We start from the raw sequence: 25,176 nt of genomic DNA, 5'->3' as shown, positions 1-25,176 counted from the left end.
GGCCCACGGTTCGATCCCTGTCATATTGGATGTGAAATATTGATTTTAAATGTAGTTCTTCACTCCAGTACTTCATTTTTCCCGGACCGCCACCTGAAGCGTACGTCTGATCGCCTTACCTTCCATGTAACCAAAATCATCAAGATACGTTGCAATTGAAGTACCGCTGCAGATCTTCACGGTCCACTGGATGGCGATGGATAAAAAATTATAACGATTACATAAATAAATAAATTAAAACATAACAAGCTGGAACTTACCCATGACTAAGCATCCAGGTATTTCTGTTCCAGAAGTTTTCGTCGTATCTTTTCTGTCTCCCACTCCAATCTTGAAAGAAAGACTGTCATCCCCCCCACTCGACATCGCCCAGTTCCCTTCTTTTGTTTTTCCGCTGTTTTCAAAAATCGTAGTGGGAGTTTGAAGATCGCCATGTTTGATATCCGATGTGTAGTTTACCGTGTAATCAACCGACGTCATTTGAGTGCGGAGGTCAATGGAAATCGATTCCTCATTGGTCGCTTTATCTGATCTGTGATTGGCTAGTTTTGTCGACTTTGTGGTTGGCGGCTTTTCACCCAGTAGACTTGTTGGTGTTTCTAATGTTTTATTTGACAATCCTTCACTACGATATGTGGGATTTACGTCTTGAGACTTTGTAACAAGGGGCTTCAAGTTATTTTTGGTCAATTGCTTTGGTTTCTTCTTTATTTCACTATCTTTCTTTCCGATTTTTTTATTTCTTTTTGGTGCTGTTGATGGCCTTTTTACTAATGTGCCAGAAGAGTTTCCTAGAACAAAACAAAAAAAGGTTTAAATCCGTAATTTTGTATGTTTATTAATTTATTTTCAGTTCACAAACAGTAAAAGAAATCAACAATATTTTGAGTTTGTCCAAATTTTTGTAGACAAGGACTGGATTCAACTCCTCGGGGAGCTGTTTATATAAACATATTACAACAGAGATGAAGAACATTTCAGAGAATGTAATATAGAAGTCCAGGAATCTACAGGGCTTATGACCTGTCGATGGCTGGTTTAAGTGGCCACTTTACACACTGTGTAACATTCACCATTCTGCCTATATTTGAACATCTATATTCATTCAATTATTTCATCTGTTAATGTTTGCGAAGTTAAAGAACTGAAACCTTTATTTATGCGGGTGAGATTCATCAAATTGAATTATTTCACCTACATACTAGGCAACACCTGAAAATATTATTTTTTCAATTTCTATACTTCTTCATGGACCAGGTAATTTATCAACAATATTGTGAGTTTGTCCAAATTTTTGTAGACAAGGACTGGATTTAACTCCCTGGGGAGCTGTGTGAACACCTATATTCCTTCAATTCTTTCATCTGTTGACGTTTGTGAAGTTAAAGAGCTGAAACCTTTATTTATGCGGGTGAGATTCATCTAATTGAATCAGTCCTTGTCTACAAAAATTTGGAAAAACTCAAAATATTGTTGATAAATTACCTGGTCCATGAAGAATTATAGAAATTGAAAAAATAATATTTTCAGGCGTTGCTTAGTATGTAGGTGAAATAATTTAATTGGATGAATCTCACCCGCATAAATAAAGGTTTCAGCTCTTTAACTTCACAAACATCAACAGATGAAAGAATTGAAGGAATAAAGATGTTCAAATATAGAATACCTGGAAAAACCCCTATTTATAAATATATATTAAGCTTTTATTTTTATATTTTACTTGGAAACAGTACTTAGTCATCAAATCTACAAAAATATATATTTGAAAAAATCCAAGCAATGGAGAATATATATTATTTTAAATTAAGAATTTTATTACAAGTGCAAACTTTTTTTTGTCCATGGGTGTATTTGTAAGTACTCATTATTCACTGGGATCTGTTGGTCGCAGTGACGGCAAGAATTTTGAAAAGCAATGACCCCCCCCCCCACCTCTCAGAATAATAATAAGAATAAGCACTCACATACACACACAAATATAATGATTTTATTAATGTATGTACCAATATATTATGTTAACAATAGATTACAAATAAATATTCATAAATTATATTCCCAGAACGATAATTTTCTCTTGTTCTGAAATTTTAATGATAAAGTTCTAAATAAGGGTATTTAATTATACGGAAAAGCTTCTCCAAAACGTATGAAAAAAAAAGATGTTTTTAATAAACATGAACTACTACTTAGAAACGTCACAGATTCATGTGAACACGTGTTTACAATAACTAATGAATTATAGCGTTATGTTTTTGTTGAAACAAAATTGTACGGAGTTTAAAACAACCTTGTTTTTTATTTTCCATGGTGATAATCTATGTACACGGCAAGCATGATTCGTTAATGAACTATTTATGTACCATTAGTGTACATACGAGTAAAAACCCTCTGTCAATTTAATTTCTACGATTTTTTAAAATCCCTTAAGGCGAAACACTTGGTCCATTTTGTCAAAAAAATACGCAAACTCAAACCAGTGTTTGATTTAATGTATGCCATATATTTTTTAAAAATTATTATTCCATATTTGCTAATAATTCCAATTCGCTTTCCCTATTTGGTCTCCATTCTACAGAACTCATATTGACCATATCGAGTCTATCCAACACCGTTTTCTTAGAAAAGTGGCAAAGTTGCTCGGATTACAAAGGGGTAATTATTCCCATTTTGAAAAAGAGCAATCTCTTAATCTGTCTTCATTGGAGAAACGAAGAACTGAGATGGACCTTATATGCATTTTCAAAATACTTAATGCTATAAGTGATGTCACATCTCTGTTGCAAACAATTTCTTTTCATGTTCCCAACCATGTTACCAGAAGTCAAAATCTGCTATTTATTAAATCTTCTAAAAGCAACTTTTGTTTTTATGCCTCAATGTCTAGAATGTGTAGAATACTTAATTCATATGACTTGGAATTCTTGGGGATCGATCTTCCGGCTTTTTGTAGATCTCTTCGTGACTAAAACAGTGTGGAATGAAGGTGGATTGGCATTGGTCTATATTTTTATGAATAAATTGTATACCATTTATTTATTATTACCCTTACCATTTATTATTACCCTTGTTTTTCTTTGCTGCATAGTTTAATATTATTTTTGTTCAGTTTCTTGTATTTATGTTTCTTCGTGTAACTGTTGTAATTGGCTTAGGCCGTGTATATAATAAATAAAATAAAACATTATGTTTACAACCCAATATAATATTTGTGGTGATATATACTCGTATATCAGTGTCAACCAATTACTCGTCATAACTCAACACAGGATTTTTAGTCCCGTGGAGTTGGGACTTACGTCTCAAAAAATGTGTAATAAACCAATTGTAAGTAAATAAATAAATAAATTTTTAGTTCCTAACCAAAAATGAATACCCTCAATTTGATGATGTTGGTCATTTTTTAAGGTTCGTGCCTTTCAAAATATAATAACAAAGAATTTCGTGGCTCAAAATGTGACCGGTCCAATAGACAGGACTTTTTGATATAGTATGAAACAAGAGTTGTTTGTTTCTAGTTCTGATTAGCATCTCTTATTTTTTATATTATGTTCCTCACTAAATTAAGAAGACAGTAAAACATTATTTAACTCAGTATTTTTATCTCTCATTTTCTAAATTTTCTTAGGTTTTTTTATGTTCTTACATTGTTATTTTCTTAGGTTAACCTTTTTAAAATTCTTTCTTATTTTATCTACACTTTTTATATCTTAATTTAAATACGTATTTTAAATTAATTTTGATTTATTTTTTCTGTGGACATGAATTTAAATTAACGATTTACTTTGTTTTGTTTTTTATCTTATTTTGATTACATTTATGAACACACACTATATATATATATATATATTTTTTTTTTCCTTTGTTTTAAAATGTATTTAAGTAAATGGCTATTCTTTAATTTTAATTATATTAATTTTCCCTATTTTCTTTCTTTAAAAAAAAAACTATTTTAAACTATTTTATCTGTCTTTTTTTGTTTTTTTCTTTTCTATCTTCTTGATGGTATTTTTAATTTTTCAATGCATCAAACACAAAATAATATATTCATTATTTTATACGTATACAGTATTATGTCTGTACTCTTTAATTTGATTCTTAATTGAAACTTATGTCTGAGCACCCGATGACAAACTATCATTATCGAGCCAAAATATGTTTTAATACTTTGTTTTCTTTTTATAATGTACTATATGCGTGAATTTTATCGAATAAAGACTCTATAAAAAAAAATATTTCCAAAAACATGTTTTTACCACAGAGAGAAAAGGGTTGTGGTCCCGGGCAGGGTCCCGGAGCGGTAGGGGGACAATCTTGCCACCAGCAGAACATCTCTCCATCCAGGCACAAGCAGAACTCACATGGGTCTGCTCGCCAGATCTGAAATTAAATAAATAGGTCTAATCAGTTCTAACTCTTAACTGGCGTCCTTGCCCCTTTGGACCCAAGAAGATTTTTTTTATTCCACTAATCTCGCCTTTTTTGCGGAAGTGACCCCCCCCCCTTCTCAGTACCTTCCTTTAGTCGAGGTGCAAATGTGCTAGTGAGAGGACATGTTGATCGGGCCAGTGAAAATAGCATTTTAAACTAATAAGAGGGTCCAGCGGGGCTAAGACGTCATTTACGTTACTTTTTGTTTTATAATAAATCCATCATGAAACTATAAACCTTGTACATGATAAGAAATGTAAATAACAAACGCAACTCCCATATGAAAAAAATTAAGCTTTATCGATTGCTAATAATCAGATATTTATGTCATAATCAGAAGTTTGGTCTTCTGAGCTTTGGTAAGGTGCCAAGATTCACACCCATATTGAAGGACTGGCATTATAAAGCCCAAGTATTGAAAGCTGTCAACTTTCTCGATCCTCTGTCCATTATTATAGAGAGGCTGATCAGGGTCAGGACAAGCTTTGTTGCACAGTTAAATTTTACTTTTATTACAATTTTTGTCAATACGTTATTTGCAGATTCATTTTTTTCAAAAGAGACTCGCTTTAGAATATCGCGTGACAAAAGATCATCTTGCAAAGATGCTGTTTATATATCTTCACAATACCTATTATTCTCTTTTTATGTATGCTTCATTTTCAGGCACGCACATCGTAAAGGAACATAAAGTTCGTACATAATACCTTGTTTTTGAGTTTCATACAAAATGAATTGATTTCTGACAAAAACAATTTAGACAAACGTTATACGGATGAATTTCAAATCAAGCGCCTGAAAACAAAAATTTAGGCATTCTTAAAACAGCCACGTCTTGAAAAAATTGTATTCGAAATCAATGTAACAAAGAGTTTTATGTGCGTCGAGGCGCAGTCTGGATATTTTAAAAAATATTTTCAGTTTTCTCGTTGGTGAGATATTATTAAATAGTCCGTTACCAGCGCGTAATATATGCCAGATCAACTGGTGGGTAACTGCCTTCCTAAGCTCAATTCTCTAACGGACCTTCATCGTTATAAGACGTAACGCTACGCAGAAAACTGGCAATGTGTGTCATTTTAACTACACTGCAACAGCAAAAAACAGAACTTACATATCGTTCAATTCATGTGTAATAAACTACTTATAAATAAATAATAATAATTAAATTAAATCGGATTGATTTTTAAAAAAAGGTGATTGTTTTCGTCTTTTTTATTTTAAAGTACATAAAATAAAATTGAATTACTTAGAGCTAGTGTCGTAGCTATGGTGAAAAAAATACACAGATATTCCCATCTGCGTGGCTTCTAGTAGTCCTTCTAGTGAAATTTTTTGATAAATTACCTTCCGAAATAAAAATTATTGAAAATTAAAATATCTTGAGTTTGTAGACAAAAAACTGAATTTCACTCGTAGAGCGTCAAGTGAGAGTCGTCAAGATTAACAAATAACAACAGCGATGGACAACATTTTAGAGAAGGTTTACACACTGCGGCGCATTCACTATGTTGCCTATGTTTGAACATCCATTTTTCTTCAATCATTTATACATATATATATATATATAAATATATTTATAGTTAGTATAGATGTATTTAAATCCAAACTAAGAGTCCCCGCTGATGTCAAGTGCTACGGAGATATATGAGAGTGCGCACACTGTGGCGACATGACAATACGGTGACAAAAAGTTCCAGCGTGACGTGACTGTCACCCGGCCCCGGCCTGTACATTGCTATGGGAGTGCGCTCACTAGGAACTTTTTGTCACTCTGCCGGCAGACGCCTACCGAACGGACGTGCGTCGTAAATTTTGCAGTAATATTTCAGATTAACATATTATGGTTAACGTTGTGAAATAATGCAAAAATATTTTTTGTGTGGAAAACAATATAATTGTAAGATTTTTGATTAAATAATTTTGTTTTTATTTGAGGCTTATACGTACCCTTTGCATCATTGGGTGCACCGAGTTTTCCAGGGTACGCATAGCTACAACAGTTAGTTAGCGTCTAAAAATAATGTGTATTTGACTACACATTTTTATTGATTATTGCGCGATATGGTCGATAATTATGAGATTATGATGAGCGCTGGTTTGTATATTTCTGATAATTACCTAAAACAGCGCCAGCATAGATTGTTTTATTTTCCGATATACAGGACCAACCTGCTCATGGTGATGCCTGTTGGAAGGGCTACCGCTATGCTGAACAACATCGCTCTGGATATTGATCTGTTCCATGTATCCGAAGGGGTTTTCCGGAGCAGGATTCTCCTACTACTTTGACATGAGTCTCTTTCATGTTTTTTTTTCTTTTTTATTAAATGTAATAATATGTATTGTTCATCTTCAGGTAAGTTTGTTGGTTTTCATCAGATTTTAAGTTCATTTTTGAATTTAAGCATAGTCGCTGTTTTAATATTGTGAGGTAAGTCATTGTACATTTTTAGTCCATCGTTTGGGATTCGTCCATGGTTTTGTATGTGGTGGAGTTGTGATTGTGTATCAGCTTCTCTTGTCAGCAAATTATAATTTATTTAGGCCAGGAAGTAATGTTTGTTAATAAACTTTGTATCTGTGAAGGTTCCTAAATAAAACACGCCGGTATATTGTAACTTGTTACAAACGTTTAATAGCGCGTTAAGTTGCGTTAAAATACGGCCGGGAATTCGCTTAAATTATTCCAAGTTTAAGCGTCAGTAGAATATAAATTATCCAACATAAGTCCTTCTCCTAGCTGCGGAAGTTAAGAAATTACTTGAAGAATTTAGTGCTAACCCTTAGGTCATCACACACCGGCGCGGCAGTGCAAACCGGTGGCGGTGCTGAGTTCAGACTGAACGCTTTCAGTTAAAACTTGTGATGATTTCAGACTAAAAGTTTTGAAGCATTAAGTGTTTACATGAGTTGTGTCCGTTGTTTTCCAAATTTTATTTATTTATTTTTTTTTTATTTGGGAAAAAAACAACAGTTTTTACATATATTTATACAGAAAATAAGAATACATATGAACGAAAATGGTGAAAACAGTCAATAAAAATTTTCCACAGTGGTGTAAGATATTGATTAAGTACATTATCGGTATCAAAATAAAAGCAATTAACAATTGTTAGGCACTTGGAAGTTGCAAATAAAATAAAAATACATATACTTTTATACAGTTATAAAAATAAAGTTAATAGAAACAAGATAAATTTAAATTTAAAGAATAAGAAAATAAAAAAAATATATAAAAATAATGTAAAAGGTACAAAAATATAATAATGAACATACGAATACATACATAATTACTGACAAAGTAAAACTGAACGGGCGTTCTGTCTATAAGTATTTTTCTATATTTCATATAAGAGAGATGAAAAATGTCTGCTTGACCGGAGAAAACAGTATTATTATGACATGCTCTAAAGAAAAAGTCGTTTTTCCTTGAGTTTGTCCTAGGAACTGGCAAATTAAACGTAGTATGGAGTCTTGTTCTGTTGGGTACAAGGTATTCTAAAGAACTTGTAAGTAAAGGGCAGTCTACGATGTTGTTTACTAGTTTAAATATGAATATTTGTTCTGCAATCACTCTTCTATACTCCAGAGTTTGAAATGAATTTGGTGTACAGGGAAATTTATATTTTATTAAATAAATGAATCTCTTCTGTATCCTTTCTAATTTTTTTTATATATATATTTTATATTGGGGATTCCATATAATTGAAGCATATTCTAATTGACTTCTCACATATGTGTTATATAGTAATATAAATGTTTTAATGCTTTTGAAGTCATTAGACATTTGCATTAAAAAACCTAGCATTTTGTATGCCTTATTAATAATTCCATTAATGTGAATATCAAACACAAGCTTGGAATCTTACACTATTCCTAAACCTCTGATAACGTTTTTTTCTTGGAATCATTTCATTCATTAAAGTATACTGAAAATTTGAAGGATTATGTTTACGCGAGAAAGATAGACAAGTGCATTTATTAATGTTAAGGGTAAGATGATTTATAAGGCAATAATCTAAGAGGCGGCTCAAATCAGATTGTAGAAGGTTGCAGTCCTCAATTGAATTTATTTTCATAAATATTTTACTATCATCAGCAAAGAGTACAGATTTGGCATGATGAAAGCATTCCTGAATGTCGTTAGTAAATAAATTAAATAGAAGGGGTCCTAGAATTGATCCCTGTGGTACGCCAGATGTAACAGAAAAAGAGTTGGATTTATATCTAGAAATTACTACAGCTTGTGATTTGTTATCAATGTAAGAACATATTCATCGGTATAAATCACCACTGATGCCAAGTAGTTTCATTTTTAATAATAAAGTTTTATGATCAACTTTATCGAAGGCTTTACTAAAGTCCGTGTAGATTGAGTCATTTTAGAATGATCATAAAAAGTAAAGCAAAATAGTAAAGATGCGATAAATTAAACGTCATTCGAAATAAAAATTTCCATTTCACGAGATAAGTCAGTACTGCATTTTTCTTCAATATTTTACAACGAATCAGTCAATAACTCGTAGCATCTTGATAGTGGTCGATGGTGGCTGTTAGATTTCCAACACATGTTTTTATTTGAATTGTAAATATTTATATTTATATCTAGCTTTTTTTTAATTAAATGTTTTAAGATCCTCATTACTCTGTTTTAACTTTTTTTTGACTCCTTAATTTGTAAATAACTGTTTAGTAATAATTTATTTTAATTACGATATTTTACTTATTCTACTTGCGTGTATGTATTTTATTGTATTTGCAACTTAAATGTAAAAGGCACTAAGTGACGTTTATTTCAATAAAATAAAATAATATAAATAAAAATAAATTTAACAAATTCAACAGGGATGGAGAATACCTTAAATAAGGGAATATGGAAGTCTAGGCATTTACAAGGCTTATGACCTGTCATTGGCTGGTTTAAGTGGCCACGTTACACACTGTGTAACATTCACCATTTTGTCTATGTTTAAACATCCATATTTTTTTAATTCAAAATTTGTTTAGTCTCCCACCAGTCTGACGATGTCGGTTACGATGAAACCCGGTTACTGGTAATACATTTTTTAAGAAGTATACAAATAAAAGTGAAATAAAACTACAAACGAATTTTTATTATTATAATATACATTATAAACATATATTCAATACGTACATATTATAAAAAAGAAAAAAAAACATGAAAGAGACTCATGTCAAAGTAGTAGGAGAATCCTGCTCCGGAAAACCCCTTCGGATACATGGAACAGATCAATATCCAGAGCGATGTTGTTCAGCATAGCGGTAGCCCTTCCAACAGGCACCACCATGAGCAGGTTGGTCCTGTATATCGGAATATAAAACAATCTATGCTGACGCTGTCTTAGGTAATTGTCAGGAACATACAAACCAATGCTCATCATAATCTCAGAATTATCGATCATACCGCGCAACAATCGATAAAAATGTGTAGTCAAATACACATTCCTTCTAGTCTCTAAACTGTCGTAGCCAAGCATACCCTGGAGAAACTCGGTCGGGTAGAGATATGTAGGTATGTGTACATCTTGCATACATTTACGTGTATGTATGTATGCGCATATATTATTATAACTGCCAACTACTGTAACTAGAACATAATATTAAAATAATGTCAATGAATGCCTCGACACGGGTTACCCAGCGAAGTGCTCACTAGAATGGGCCGGTATTTTTTTTCCGAATTTAGAAATGAAAGGGGTAAAGAAAGCTGCCTTTTGGATTACTCAGAACGCAAAAAATATTTGATACTACTTTTCGCCCTTAACCAGAGCTTGAAGTTTTCCAAAAAGTAAATTTTTTGCATTTTGTTTTCTAATAAATGGAAAGCATTGTTTTAATGAGCCATTGTTTTTGTCAATATTAGCCGGGCGCTCAACGGAATTAGTTCCGGGAGTAGAAACTTTTTGCATTTCGGTAGTTTTAAAACGTTTTCTAATTTGTGACGTAATTAAGTTATATCTTAAGAAACAAAAAAATATTTTATCAATATAGATACTGAACAAAACATTCAGACAGTCATACATTTAAACCTCGATTGAGGGCCATAAGAAGAATGAAATATTTTTTTAAATATTTTTTACGTTCAATGTGATCAAAAACGCAACTTTTTTGACCCATTTCACTTTGGTGTATAAAAAAAAAAACTTCACACATCGTCGGCTCACTGTTCATATAAAAGTTTTATGTGTAATAATTAAATGAATGATAAATGTCAGGTCATAAATCCTGTAAATATTTAGACTACCATATTCCCTTCTCAAAAATGTTTTCTCTCCTTGTTGCAACAACTTTATATCTCAATAACTCCCTAAGGAATAAGTCCAGCTTGTCTACAAACATTGAAACAAATTCAAAACATTGTTGAGGGAGTATATACGAGTATGCTATTTTCATACGCATCTAACCAAATTAACCCGCGGTTCGATCGATTTGGTCTATGATGTATGAATGCGTTGTCCATTCCATCCCTAATTTTATTGTACAATGTGTTCATACCGTGATGTGAAATAATATGCTGACGGGGGTATTCCAATTTCAGCCCTTTACTCGCTTTATTTGCCCAACTCACCCCTTCACGGTTAGAAATCTTAATATTGCTGATATTGTATTTTTGTTTTAGACTCATCATTATATTTATCTATATATTTATTTATCTTCGGAAATAAAGCAAATACAGATAAAGTATATTATTATGCGGGTATATTATGTACGTATGAAATTGTATATTATACTGTAACATTATGTTAATCAATTATATGCGAATATATAAGGCGGCCTCCGTGGTGTAGTGGTCAAGACGCTTGACTCACACACGAAAGGTTCCGGGTTCGATTCCCGGTGAGAACACAAAAAAATATATAATGTGATTTTTCTCAAGCCTGGGTGCTCTGTGATGTAATTCACCACTGTAATTGGGCCTCCTGGCCTGTTGTGGTGCAAAAAAAAAAAAAAATAATAGAAAAAAAAATAATAGAAAAATAAGTATTATAAAGACATACTTTGTAAATTTTTAAACAAAGTATCTGATTATCAATAAAGCTTTGGTTAGTCCACAGTTTTGTAGACAAGGACTGGATTCAACTCCCCGGGGAGCTGTTAATATTAACATATTACAACAGAGATGAAGAACATTTTCAAAAAGTCTAGGCATCTACAGGGCTTATGACCTGTCATTGGCTGGATTTATTTATTTAACAGTTTTTATACATGTACAGTTTATTTGCATATAAGGGCGGGCATATTGCCTTAAGGCAATTTCTTCCTACCTACCCAAACCGTTCAGTTTGAGAAAATTACAAGTACATGGACATATGGTTTATGTGGCCACTTTGCACACTGTGTAGCAATCACAATTCTGCCTATATTTTTACATCTTTATTCCTTCAATCCTATCATCTGTTGATATTTTTGAAGTTAGGGAGCTGAGACATTTATTTTTGGGGGTGAGATTCATCTAATTGAATTATTACACGTACATACTAGGCAACGCACATAAATAAAGGTTTCAGCCCTTAAGTACCATTGTACTGGATACATACTTAAAAGTAAAAACAAATATTTACCTTTAGGAGAAAAGCTTCATCCCTACTTTGGAGAAAGCGCTCGTTGATCAATAAAACTAAATCATAAAATTCGATTGAAATAATTTTTTTTTTTTTCAAAATTGAAAATATTAACAGGCGTTTTTACACCACTGAGGTAAATACAGATAACGCTTTATGGAATGATTTTTTGGAATTATATTCTTATTGCTGTGCAAAAGACCGTAATATAGTTTAAAAAAAACAAACTGTCTATGCCAGCTGTACGTCACGCCTTTTTACGCCGACTACAAGGTATGCACCGGAACTTCAGTTGAATGGACCACAAGATGGGTGCTTATAATAATAAATATTATGGATAACTCATTAAGCGCCACTTTTGTAATATAATACCTCAAGGGCACTTTACAAAGTGATTGTATAAAGATATAAATTTAATTTTAACTTTTTAATTTAAGAAAAATAATGTACTTTGTCACCACATGCTAAGAATTTATTCAAATGATTTAGAGAACAAGTGGGTTTTAAGTTTCTTCCGTAACATCACTTCACTCTCACAGTTTCGGACTTCTGCTGGGAGAGCATTCCATGCCGTAGAGCCTGCGACCGCAAATGCACGTTCGTCGAATTTAGAGCGCTGTTTGCTTAGAGGTATAATAACTTTTCCTTTCGACGTAGATGTAGCTGATCTAAGAGCGTAAGACGTCTGTCAGCTAGTTCATCTAGAATGCAGAGTTCCCTTAGATATTCTGAAGCAGAGTCGTGCAGTGACTTATACATAAGCCAACAGAGTTTGTACTCCACCCTCTGTGGAAAACGTAGCCAGTGTAATTCCCAAAGTAGTGGAGTGATATGACTGAACTTAAGAGATTCCAAAAATAAGTCTCGCTGCGGCATTCAATACAAACTGTAGGCGAGTCATTTTATTCGTTGGTAGACCTGCCCATTAGTGCTGCATCGTTATATATATTATATACGAGTATGTATATTAATGTTTTACACATATATTTTAGATATATGGTTTTACATATTTTCAAAAATCTATAATTCTTTAAATTTTTATTTATGACAAAATACATATATTTACTTTACTTATAACATTACATATTATATTACAAGTTTTATTTCCGCAAAATGTTCTTAATCATCACAAGTGCTGGTTTGAAGGAATTTAATGCATTATTACATAATAGTATAAATAAAAAGTCGATAAAATAACATCACATATCACTTGTCACATGGGCTGTAAGAACGGTTTTTTTCAGGTGTTTCTTTTTTCAAAATTAAAGTCCTGCGGAATTACAAGCACGCTATACTACCGTCTCAAGAAAGAAGGACGAATCTAATTTTTTTTTTCGAAAATTAGTTAAATACATTTTCGGAATCAGGAAAAAAATACGCATGTATTAAAAATACACCTATATTCCTTAAATAACCACAACTCTATTATTTTCACTAATAAATGAGACTTAACTGCAAAAAGTCTTGAAGATTACTAAATATAAAAGGCTGTTCTGACATATATAATTATTAAAGAGTGATCAATATACTTATTTTTTCTTCTATTCCTTTTTTAAAAACATCTTAAATGAATGTGCCTACTCGTTTTCAATTAAATTTAAGATCTGCTGGTAATTTCGAAGTTAATTGATTATTAGGTCGGCGTTACTAGTTTTAAAAACAGTAAATGACCAGTAACGTCTATTTTATTTAGTTAAGTAGAATCAATAGGCATATTAACACTAAAAAATAAATACGTTTACTTAATTACTAAATAAAAAGGGCGTTTCTAGCTAGAAACGTCTTTTCATTGCAGTATAACATTTTTTTTGTTTTTTTTACTAAAAAAAAGATGAAAATATTGATTTTTTAATAAATAACGTAAAATTTATTAAAATTAATATGAATATTTCGTTAAAGCAAACCATAATACACAATGTCGCATAATAATTTACTTAATTTTTGTGGTATTTTTCACACAGCGAATTTTTTTAATCTCCGAGTTACAAAATATTTATTTTCTCCGTTTTTTGTGTTTTGTAGAAACGTCACTGTTTCTTATGACGGCAGTATACGTCAGCAGGTTCTGGTATATATTTTTATATAATTTACTTTAAAACCTTTTGAATTTATACTTTTATTTAATGCAATAACTCGTGGTTAAACACTTTATGTTAGTAAATAATTGTACATAGCCATTTTTAAACTATTGTTCCCTCACAAAGAAAAATTCAAAAATAATAATAAAAAAGAAAAAACATAAAATAATAATTTGTTAATTGAGATTTTTTACTTATTTTTTTTAATAGTTGTAAAAAAATACCACTTTTAAGAAATAATTTATTTTATTTGTTTATTTTTCAAAGTAAATTTCAAATCTTGCCTATAAAGATTCGGAAGAATAAAAAATATTTTGGATAATCAATCTACTTTTTGTAATGCATAATTTTATAAATTTATTAGTCTCGGATTAGCCACTATAGAGAAACGCCTTTTTACGAGACCCTTGTCGTGTTCATGGACATATTATTTTTGTTATATGTACATAATTAAAACCATTATGAGTACGGTCTATTATAACATAAGTTCCATTAACCGTTTCAATTTATGGCACTTTCGCGCTTAAGCCCGCTATAAAATGTAGCGAGAAAATCGATATGATGACTTTACGTAAGGTCAAGTTGCGGGCTGTAAAGAAAATTATTACAAGTATTTTCCGTGGCAGGTATTAAGAAAAGAAAAAAACGGCAATCAAATTGTTTTTGAGAAGGTAAAGTTTAGAGTTTATCAGTCTTACGCTTCAGGTGTCAGTGCTGCAGAAAAAAATTAGTTACTTTTTCAACAATATTTTCAGTCAGGAATAAAATATGGAAGAGGTTTAAGGGTCTTGGGTTTAAGTTCTCTTGAGGCATGTGCAGCACGTTTTCAAGGAAGGTCCACCGCCGCATTCTTAAGACGCTCGTTATAGGAGGCTGCTGCGTCCGTTCTCGGACTTCAATGTTAGTTATAAAACTAATTCACCTTATACCTAATATTCTTCTCAAGCACTTACTCTCAAAACTCAGAAGTTTGCTGTTTTGAGCTTTGGTAAGGTGATAAGATTCGCACCCAAATAGGAGTACTGGCATTACACAGGAGTTGAATAATCGGCATTTCGTTTTAACCGAGTATAGACTAGAGTTTCAGATAATACGCATCTTTAAACCTGTGGGCACACGCAATCCTGTAGGTTCATCGATGACGATTATTCGACTTTATTCGGCGGATTTAAGGGGCGCTGGATTGACTTGGGAAGAAGAAAAAATATTATATTATATTATATATACTGCCTAAGCAGCAAAATTTTAATTTTTCATGATTCTTTCTCAACTTCTGCAAATTATCTCTTAGAAATAAATCTTAGTAAATAATTGCATGACATCTATACACCAGTGGCGAATGGTGATTATATATACATTATCCATTACTTTAATATACAATTCATTAAAAAAAAAAAAAAATACCACTATGAATTCAGTCGATATTAGGTATTCAATTGAAATGTCAACTGGCCGCATTGTCATAGTAATTAATAGTGCTAAAAATGGCCGCGTGGAGCGCTATATGTCCTGCAATATGACGCATGAAAGTAATTATGGTCTTATGTCAAAAGTACCATCTCAAAGAAAAATAGTCCTTAAAAAAAAATGTTTAAAATACTGTTTCCCAAATCAAGAATCTTTAAATAATTTGTGTAATCTGCTAGTTTAATCTAGGAGAAAAAACCCGCACTGGGGTTAATACATTCTAAATATAGTATACTTATTTGTATAAAAAAATAAGCCGAAATAATCGGCTAGTTTCTTGGCTCACCGCAGGCGCTGGGCGCGCTTTATAAAAATTTATATTTATATTAGGATAAAAATACAAACGGTGGAAATGATTTAAAATAAATGGTAATTATTTATTTGTTTTTCTGTAAATAAAGTTAGAGTAAAACATTACTATGGTAAGTCAAATATAATGGTCAGCTGCGTATAATCGCTTCTATACACTGTTCGCCCCTGCTATACACATTATATGTGAGTATGAGGTTTTGCATTATGAATGGAGCGTCATCCTCAGAGGACCACTGGTTAAACCTGTGGATGTTAAAGAGCTCGCTCCCTGCCTAAGATCCCGAGGGGGAGATTTGGCAAAATGTAAGCTCTCGCCTCGGAGAGCGAGAACTATTCACGGGGACCCGCCACAATAGATTTTCATAAAAGCTTGCATAGCACTGACTCCCGCCACTAAAAATAAGATTATATGCTGCATAAAAAAAAATAGTAATACAAAAAAACAACAAATGAAATTCTTTCTATTTTGTGTAATTCTATGATAGAAGAAATACCTATATGAATACGAAATGGTATCAACAATTACCTTCAAATTGTATGTTTTCTATTCAATATATGTTTTTTGCTGAATTACCCTATAAAATTAAATAAATAATATTTCTTTCTCTTTTAAAACACTTAAACCGTTTTTGCGTTGTATCGTTTTGTGTTTTGCCCATTTTACGAACCTGGCGAATATTTTCTACCGGATTCTCTCAAATTATCAGTTTAATAAAAGAATCGTGTAAAAATTAGCCTACATCGTGGTCTAGTAGTAACCGTTTTTACCTATCGTGCCCGAGCAGGTGAAAAAAAGGTCAATGACATTATAATAATTCGTTTGATAAAAATTTTCAAACTAATAAACTTTTTAATTAAACCTTTTCAAAGGCCTCCTTCAATATTTTTCAAGGCTTTAAAATAAAGATTTTGCCAGATTAATGAGTTATTTTAATTTCGCTAATAATAAAGATATTACTTATAAAACTAAACTAGCCGATCGCTCAATAAAACTTTTCGGCCGAGACTTAAATTTTTCAGAGATTAATTCAAATAGATCCCAAGTATCATTTTCCCCTGCAGGGATTACAGACGATCCAATATGATCAGGGAGAAATGAGGAATAATGTAATCGGAGAGTATAAAGTGAAATGGACTTTATGTAACTCGGATTCGGATATTGTAGGAAACTTAGCAAACGATGCGATGGCCCAATATACCTAAATAAAAATATTTTTTTGATGAAAACTTTAAAAAAAATAAACTTTTTACAACACAGCATGTTTCTGCGTAAATCACGTCTGATCACGATAAAAGTTCGTTGGAAAATGAAGGCGCGAAATGCAATTACCTACAAATCGAAATTACGTATTCTTCCTGCTATGAACGTGTCTATTTAATTATACGTCATCGGTGATTGGTGTCTTCAAATTGAGAACTTTGACGAGATAATTGGCAGTTTCTAGTGCAGCAATTTGGTATGCAATTTTCAATCCTATTTAACTTATCCGGGTCTAAAAAAGATACCTATTATCTCACAGGAAACATATTATTTTCAATAGTTTTTTTTTATTGATTTTACTTTTCACACATCCTACCTCATACTGTTTTTATCAAAATTTAAAAAATATTTTTCCACTTTATTCTTTTTATCATAATTTACATGTATGTTTGCTTTTCTCCCATTTTCTTGCAACAGCAAGCAGAACAATTCATTCGCTTTTTAGTTAAGTAATCTTCAATACATTGGTTAGTGAGCTTTTTGCTAATTAGGCGCTTATTTCCAGCAATAACCAAAAAATCCGGATTTCGTGTGTTTAATTAAACAAACATTCCGCCTCCCAACTCCCCACTGTATGTACCTCACCGCTAACGGGTCGCGTGACTAGATCAATGCTATTCAACGTGTCACAACAAGAGCACCGAGGTGTCATATAACATCCTTTCCCAACAGTTTTTTATAAAAAAATGTATGAATTTTGAAGAAAACTTTAAAAATTATAATGTAATTTTATGTTATTTTATAACCACCATAATTATGTAAGATTTTATATAATTTTTTACGCTCCGATTGCTTTTAATTCAACTGTGAATTGTACGTAGTTATGCAAAAAGCTGCCCGCCATAGAAAAGTGAAACTGAGATAATAGCACGTTTGTGAAAAGCGTAAATAATTCAATCTACCCAACAGTTGGTCTGTTTTTTGACTTTGACAAATGATAAATAATGTTTTTTTTATAACACAAAAAATAATTTTACTATGTATTTGACCAGTTTTAATGATTTTTATAGTCTGGCTAGACCACACAATCTCGAATATGCATTTCGCAGAAAACAGCCAGATCTAATATTGAATTAAACCTCATTCAAACTTTAAATGTAAGATTTGACATTCTGTATATGTTCTTTTACTGCAGGTATTTTTAAATTAATAATTTTTCGAAATTAGAATACGTATTGTTTTATTTTTGTCGGCCTGGTAGTGTAATGGTCAGTGCATATGCCTACCATTCAAGAGGTCTCGGGTTCGATTCCCGACATGGTTGATATTAATTATTTATTAAATAGGGTGTTTCCACACTAGAATATTTTATAGTCCCTGGACTGGTACCTGAAGCGTAAGACTGATTATCTTACCTTCATGTAACAAAAATGATCAAGAAACGCTATAAATTGGTTCACCAACACAGTGCCCTATGCACCATCAGGTGTTGAAAGGCAATAATGATGAATGAATTGTTCTTGTAGAACAAACCTATTAAACTTTTTCAAAGATAGAGAATGGTAATTAAAACTCTATTATTATATTTTTGAAACAGTACTTTATGATTTTCTTGTTATATTAATCCTTCAAATTATTTTACTTTCTAATTTTTTTTTTTTTTTAATTGTTTTAAACTTTTTTTTAATGAGTTCTATAATTTTTAGATTTAATTTATGTTTTTTTAATCTTGGGTAAAAAGTATTGTATGCGTTAATTAAACTAAATATTTTTATATTAAAATTTTTGTAAAAGGCATTTTGCCGTATACGTTAACACAATAAATCAATAAATAAAATAACACTATTTGAAGAAGGTGATTTTTACAATTTTTGGTTTGAAATCGGCCAGTTACTCAATTACAAATAACTATCGACGTGCTTAAAAACATGCTAAGCATTTGAGCAATTACAATGAACAATAATGAATATAAACAAATTACAACAGGGATGGAAAATACCTTAAATAAGGGAATATGGAAGTCAAGGCATTTACAGGGCTTATGACCTGTCATTGGCTGGTTTAAGTGACCACTTTACACACTGTGTAACATTCATCATTTTGCCTATGTTTGAACATCCATATTTCTTCAATTCTTCCATCTGTTGATTTTAGTGAAGTCAAAGAGCTGAAACCTTTATTGTTGTGAAGAGATTCATTTGACTGAATTATTTCACATACTAGGCAACGCCTGAAAACAATTTTTCAATTTTTAACCTTCTTCTTGGACCAGTTGGTTTCATTGCAATATTTGAGTTTGTCCAAATGTTCATAGACAAAAGACTGGATTTCACCACCTCGGGGGTCATTAAGATTAACAAATTATAACAGGGATGGAGAATACCTTAAATAAGCGAATATGGAAGTCAAGGCATTTACAGGGCTTATGACTTGTCATTGGCTGGTTTAAGTGGCCACTTTACACGCTTAAAAAAAAAAAAAAATTCTTTTAATTATTTAGTTGAATTATATAGTTATATTTCATATTGTATATTACATTATGAATTGTTCATGCTGTGATTATTTCTGTAAAACTTTTTTATTGTAAAAGGTTCTTTGAACCGTCGAAATATAAATAAATAAATAAAAAAATCAAAATGTCACAAGTCAAAGGTCGCTAAGTATTCCAAATCCGCTTCCAATTTAGATAGACATTTGCTTTAACTTTCTTCTCGAAGAATTCGTATTCCATAATAAATATATCTCCCCTTAATCCGACAGGGGAGGAAAATATTTCATTATCGTTCCGTATTATTCTATATTACTGAATTCCGATGCTTTCACCCTTTTGGTCCCAACTTTTTAAAATTGTTTTTTGGTATTTCACAAGAGGGAATACCCGTACTAAAACGCCTGCTAAACTTAACATACGATTCGAAAATGCGATATTAGTACTTTTCTAAACACAGATTTTATTTTCGTGATTGTACTTAAATTTCCATTAAAAAATAAGTTTGAAAAATCTAAAAAACAACATGGAGGTATTTCACATTAAAAAATAATAAAACCCTTATAATGTGTAGATTAGTCAATTCATCACACGACTTGGAATTCTTTGGGATAGATCTTCCGGCTTTTCGTAGATCTCTTCGCGACCAAACAGTGTGGGATGAAGTTGGATTGGCATGGTTTAGCTCGAAGTCTTATGTCTTTCGTTTTTATAAATATTTTGTTAACCATTATTGTTTTGCCCTTGTTTGTCTTTGGTACATAGTTTTCTGTTATTTTTGTTCAGTTTCTTGCATTTATGTTTCTTCATGTAACCTTTGTATTTGGCTCAGGCCGTTTTCTTTTTTGCATTTGTTGCAACAGAGAGGGAAAACATTTTTGAGAGGGGAATATGGGAGTATAGGCATTTACAGGGCTTATGACCCGTCATTGGCTGGTTTAAGTGGCCACTTTACACACTGTGTAAAATTTCATTCTGATACTCTTATCTAAAAAAAAACAAAATCGGTTCAGTATTGAGATGCGGAAAACAAGATAACGAAACGTCGATTTTATCGATTTTGTCTATTTAAGTTAGATGTTTTTTAGTTAGGAACCTTTTAATATGCACAATATCTAGGATGCATCTGCAAAACAGTGACAGAAAAACAATGTTCAAATACCTGTTTATCAAAATTACCTGTCACCGCATATCCTCACAATTGATGTAATCGGAAACCTGGTTATAATGATGTATATGTACATATCTGATTTTAATTCGATACAATAATTTATATCAAACTTTCGATCGTGTTGATCTTTATACGAATATATAATATAATATAATCTTTTTTTCAATTTTTTTATTTATTTAAATTTTATTGATAAACCCTTACGGGTTACATACATTTAACAAAATGTTTTCACTTTTAAAATTCACATTCTATTGTTAATAATAATATTTTTAACATCTTTTGTAAAGGTTGTCTGAGTCTTTTGTTTAGTTTTGTCTGGTAGTTTATTGTATAATTTCAGTCCATGGTTTATAAGTCTCGATTGTCCTTTTCTCGTTTTAAAAGATTGTATATGATATTTTTCTGATATTCTCGTATTGTGTTCATGTTTACTACAATTTTTTTCAAGTTTTAATTCTTCGTCTACAATTTCATCAGTGGCTAATTTATAAATAAATTTTAATGATTCTAGTTTAAAGAGTTCAGTTACGTTTAATTGTTTAGTTTGTTCAAAAAGTTCTTTAGTTGCTGTTAGATAGGGAAGGTCATATACTAACTTTAATATTTTATTTTGCTGTCTTTGTAGTCTGTTTATGTCATTTTGATATCCTGTTCCCCATAGTAATATCTAGCAATAGCAAAGCATTGCTGGGTTCAGATCGTATCATACGATTACTGCGCATTTATCGATCTGAAAAACATGCAATAAACCCACTTCTTTTGCGTGTCAAATGACAACTGATGAAGCCATTTGTGCGATTTTGACAGTGAAATATAACCAGAACTTTTACAAATCGGGGGTGCATAACAGTATTTCGATGTTGTAAAAAGCCGGAGTTCGATTCTATAAAACTTAATGCTTCTCAAACGAGTGTTGGTAGCAAATAGGTTAATGTCGATAAATCTTTCGCAAATGGTCTTTCTTATCTTAGAGATCTTTTGAAAACATTCGGTTGATGACTTTAAAAATACATAAATTTGTATATTTACAGGCGTTATGTATCTTTTAATTTTTTTTTGGTTTTTATTTGTATTTTATTTTCACTTATCTTCTTTAGTTTCAACTTTTCGATTATATTTTCTATTATTTATTACAGTATAAATTGTTCACTGCAGTGATTATTTCTGTATTTTTTTTACGGTTCTTTGAACTGTTGACGAATAAATTTTAAAAAAATTCGAATGAACATCACCCACATCAAAATTTTCAGCTCTTTCACTTAAAAAAAATGAAAAGATGGAAGAATTGTTGAAATATAGCTGCACGAAGAATGTTACACAGTGTCTAAAGTGTCCACAACAACCAGTCAATGACAGAACATCTTCATCGTCATAATTCCCGAGACTGATCATCTTACCTTCATGTAACAAAAATGATCAAAATACACTGCACTTCATGTACCGAAGCAGTTCCCTATGCACCATCTGGTGCAGATACGGGTACGACGATGACGCGTAACATTTTATATTTAAATAATTGTTTACTACCCATCTTAAAGAAAATAATTAAAATTTTATTAAAGACACTGGATTCATGTTGAAAATAAAATATTGAAATTAGACAATTAGGAAATCTTAATAAGAAAAAAATAATTAATCACCAAATAAACAATATTTCCTTAAGTCTACTCCTGTCTTATATTGAAGATCGTATCCATCTCACTTTACAGTTGACGTCTTAAGATCGACATGAAGACTTGACTTATTGGCTCTGTTCGGACAAATTCTCAGTCTAATCCATATCTCAACAATGTTTTGAGTATGTCCAAATGCTTGCAGACTGGCTGGATTTCTTTCCTAAGGAGTCATATTTAAATTTGTTGCAACAAAGAAGGACAACATTTTTGAGAAGGAAATATGGGAGTCTAGACATTTTCAGGGCTTATGACCTGTCATTGGCTGGTTTTAGTGGCCACTTCACCACTGTGTAACATTCAGCATTCAGCCTATGTTTGAACATCCACGTTTTTTTAACTCTTCCATCTGTTGACTTTTGTGAAGTAAAAGAGCTGAAACCTTTATCATGTGGGTGAGATTCATCCGGCTGAACCAATTCACCTACTAGGCAACGCCTGAAAACAATTTTCCAATTTTTTATACTTCTTCTTTTACCAGGTATTGATTCAACAATGTTTTGAGTTTGTCCAAATTTAAATAATTCATATCTACCTACCCGTTCTTCATATTTTTTAGCGCACTCCGTGTAACAATAATTCTACATTATAAAAACATTATATTATCAGTACTAATCTAACATCAAACAAGTGAAGTGCACAACTTATATTTCCTCAAGCGATCTGTGCCTGCGACCTTTTAGACCACCAGCTCCATACAAGCTGTGCCAGCGTCTCGCGACCGCCAGCTTCACCATGGTTCCAGCACTCATCACGCCTCATCATCAGCAGGTAAGTGGAGCTGCGCAACCTTCCTTCCCAACAATACAGTCCACTTACTAAATTTTCCTCCTCCTAGGATGAGGTATTCTTAACATCTCGTCCACTCCTCAACAAGCTCCATATGTTACGATGTAATATTTAGTTATCACTGTTAAAATAAATTGTAAAAGATTCATTAGTTAATTATACCTTAATAATGAAGCTTGTGTAGCTTTGAAACCGGCAAGTAGAAAAAAGGGGTTGAAAACAAGTTTGTTTTATATTTATTTTATTAGAATTATTATTTATTTAAAATGATATGATTTTTGTGATATTATTTTCTTAAAATAAACGTTCTGAGGCGGAAAAATAATGCTTCGTTTCTTATGAAAAAAATGATTAATTGTAGTGACGTTATTACCGATTGTGAAGTGGAAGTACTAATGTAGACGTGACAATTCATTTTTCTTACTGACAGGGTATTTTATTTGTGAAATAAGTCTTGCTATAAGTAATGTAGACACATCAGAAAAAATATAATATTACATGTATGAAATGTACCAGCAGAGTTCATAGTATTCAATTCATTTAAATTCAATTAATTTATTTTATCTTAAACATTTACATTACGAACATATATTCAATACGCACATATTATAAAAAAGAAAAAATACATTTAAGAGACTCATGTCAAAGTAGTAGGAGAATCCTGCTCCGGAAAACCCCTTCGGATACATGGAACAGATCAATATCCAGAGCGATGTTGTTCAGCCTATGCCGCTATCGGTAGCTCTTCCAACGGGCATAACCATAGGCAGGTTGATCCTGTATATTGGAATATGAAATAATCTATGCTGACGCTGTCTTAGGTAATTATCAGGAACATACGAACCAATGCTCATCATAATCTCAGAATTATCGATCATACCGCGCAAAAATCGATAAAAATGTGTAGTCAAATACACATTCCTTCTAGTCTCTAAACTGCTGTGGCCAAGCATATCCTGGAGAAACTCGGTCGGGTAGAGCCAAGGATAATACCCGCACTCTCTCATGTAGAGATACCTCAGAAACTTATTTTGGATCTTTTTATCATAAGAGAGTACTTCAGTTCATGTGGCCCCCAAATCATCGAGCCCCTCTCGAGTCTACTTCGCACCAAGGAGTTGTAAACAGTTCTTATTACGCTGGTATTTTCGGAAACCCTGGCAGAACACAGAACAAATCTTTTCAACTTCAATGCATTACCACTGATTGCCTCTATATGTTCATGAAATGTCAGGGTTCTCACAAATTTAACGCCCAGATCCTTAACGTGTTCGTATAAGATTCTGGTCATTCATTTTGTAGCGAAAAAATAAAGTTTTTTGGGCCCTAGTGAAGGACGTGACCGCGATCACTTGGAAACAGTATGTATTGTAAATATTATAAGTATTAACGTTGTGGTCAAAAATTTTACTAAATGGTAGTAAATATTAGTACATAACCACTTACTGACTTTTTTATGTCTACCGGTTTCAAGACGTACTCGTCTCTTCGTCAGGATCTCAATCAAACTAACATGCAAAATGGTCAATCATTGACTAATTATAGCGCGAATTCACCAGTAGTTCGGATGCGTGTACATACTTGCAAACCAACGTGCCAGCAACATAGATGTATTTAAGATGTCTAAATGTGGAAGAAGCTAGGAATGTATGCCAGGACAGACGTGTGTAGAGGTCCATTCTCTCTGCCTACCCCTACGGAGAAATGGCGTGATGGTAGTAGTAGTAGTAATAGTAGACTGGTTTATTAGTCTCGACTATCCTTGTCTCGTTTTTTTTTTTTTTTTTTAGTTTTGTTCTGATATTCTCATATTGTGTCCATCTTTACTACAATTTTTTTCATGTTTTAGTTATTCGTCTACAATTCAGCCAGTGCCATATTTATTAATAAATATTTATTAAAGGGTTTTAGTTGAAAGAGTTCAATTATTTTATTATTGCGGACTTTTTTGAACTATTTATATATTTGTAATAAGGGTTA

At 32.0% G+C, this 25,176-nt stretch overlaps 1 protein-coding gene across 1 annotated transcript in view; it reads right to left on the bottom strand.

Moving 5' to 3' along the window:
- Positions 1-260: 260 nt before the first annotated feature.
- Positions 261-25,176, bottom strand: part of LOC148278025 (uncharacterized) — a gene marked incomplete at its 3' end in the record, with an annotated part of 163,898 nt that continues 138,982 nt past the window's right edge. The window contains exons 4-5 of the mRNA XM_088232020.1: positions 4,254-4,377; positions 261-791 (exon numbers count right to left, since the gene is read on the bottom strand). Coding sequence (XP_088088146.1) covers positions 261-791; positions 4,254-4,377 — 655 coding nt within the window. The remainder of the gene's footprint in view (positions 792-4,253; positions 4,378-25,176) is intronic.

This window comes from Micrasema longulum, unplaced genomic scaffold (assembly GCF_059751315.1).
Source record: "Micrasema longulum isolate JH-2025_06_02 unplaced genomic scaffold, ASM5975131v1 h1tg000938l, whole genome shotgun sequence".
NCBI classification, from domain to species: Eukaryota; Metazoa; Arthropoda; class Insecta; order Trichoptera; family Brachycentridae; genus Micrasema; species Micrasema longulum.
Note: the sequence above shows the minus strand (reverse complement) of the source record. Positions and strands in the feature narration are given on the sequence as shown.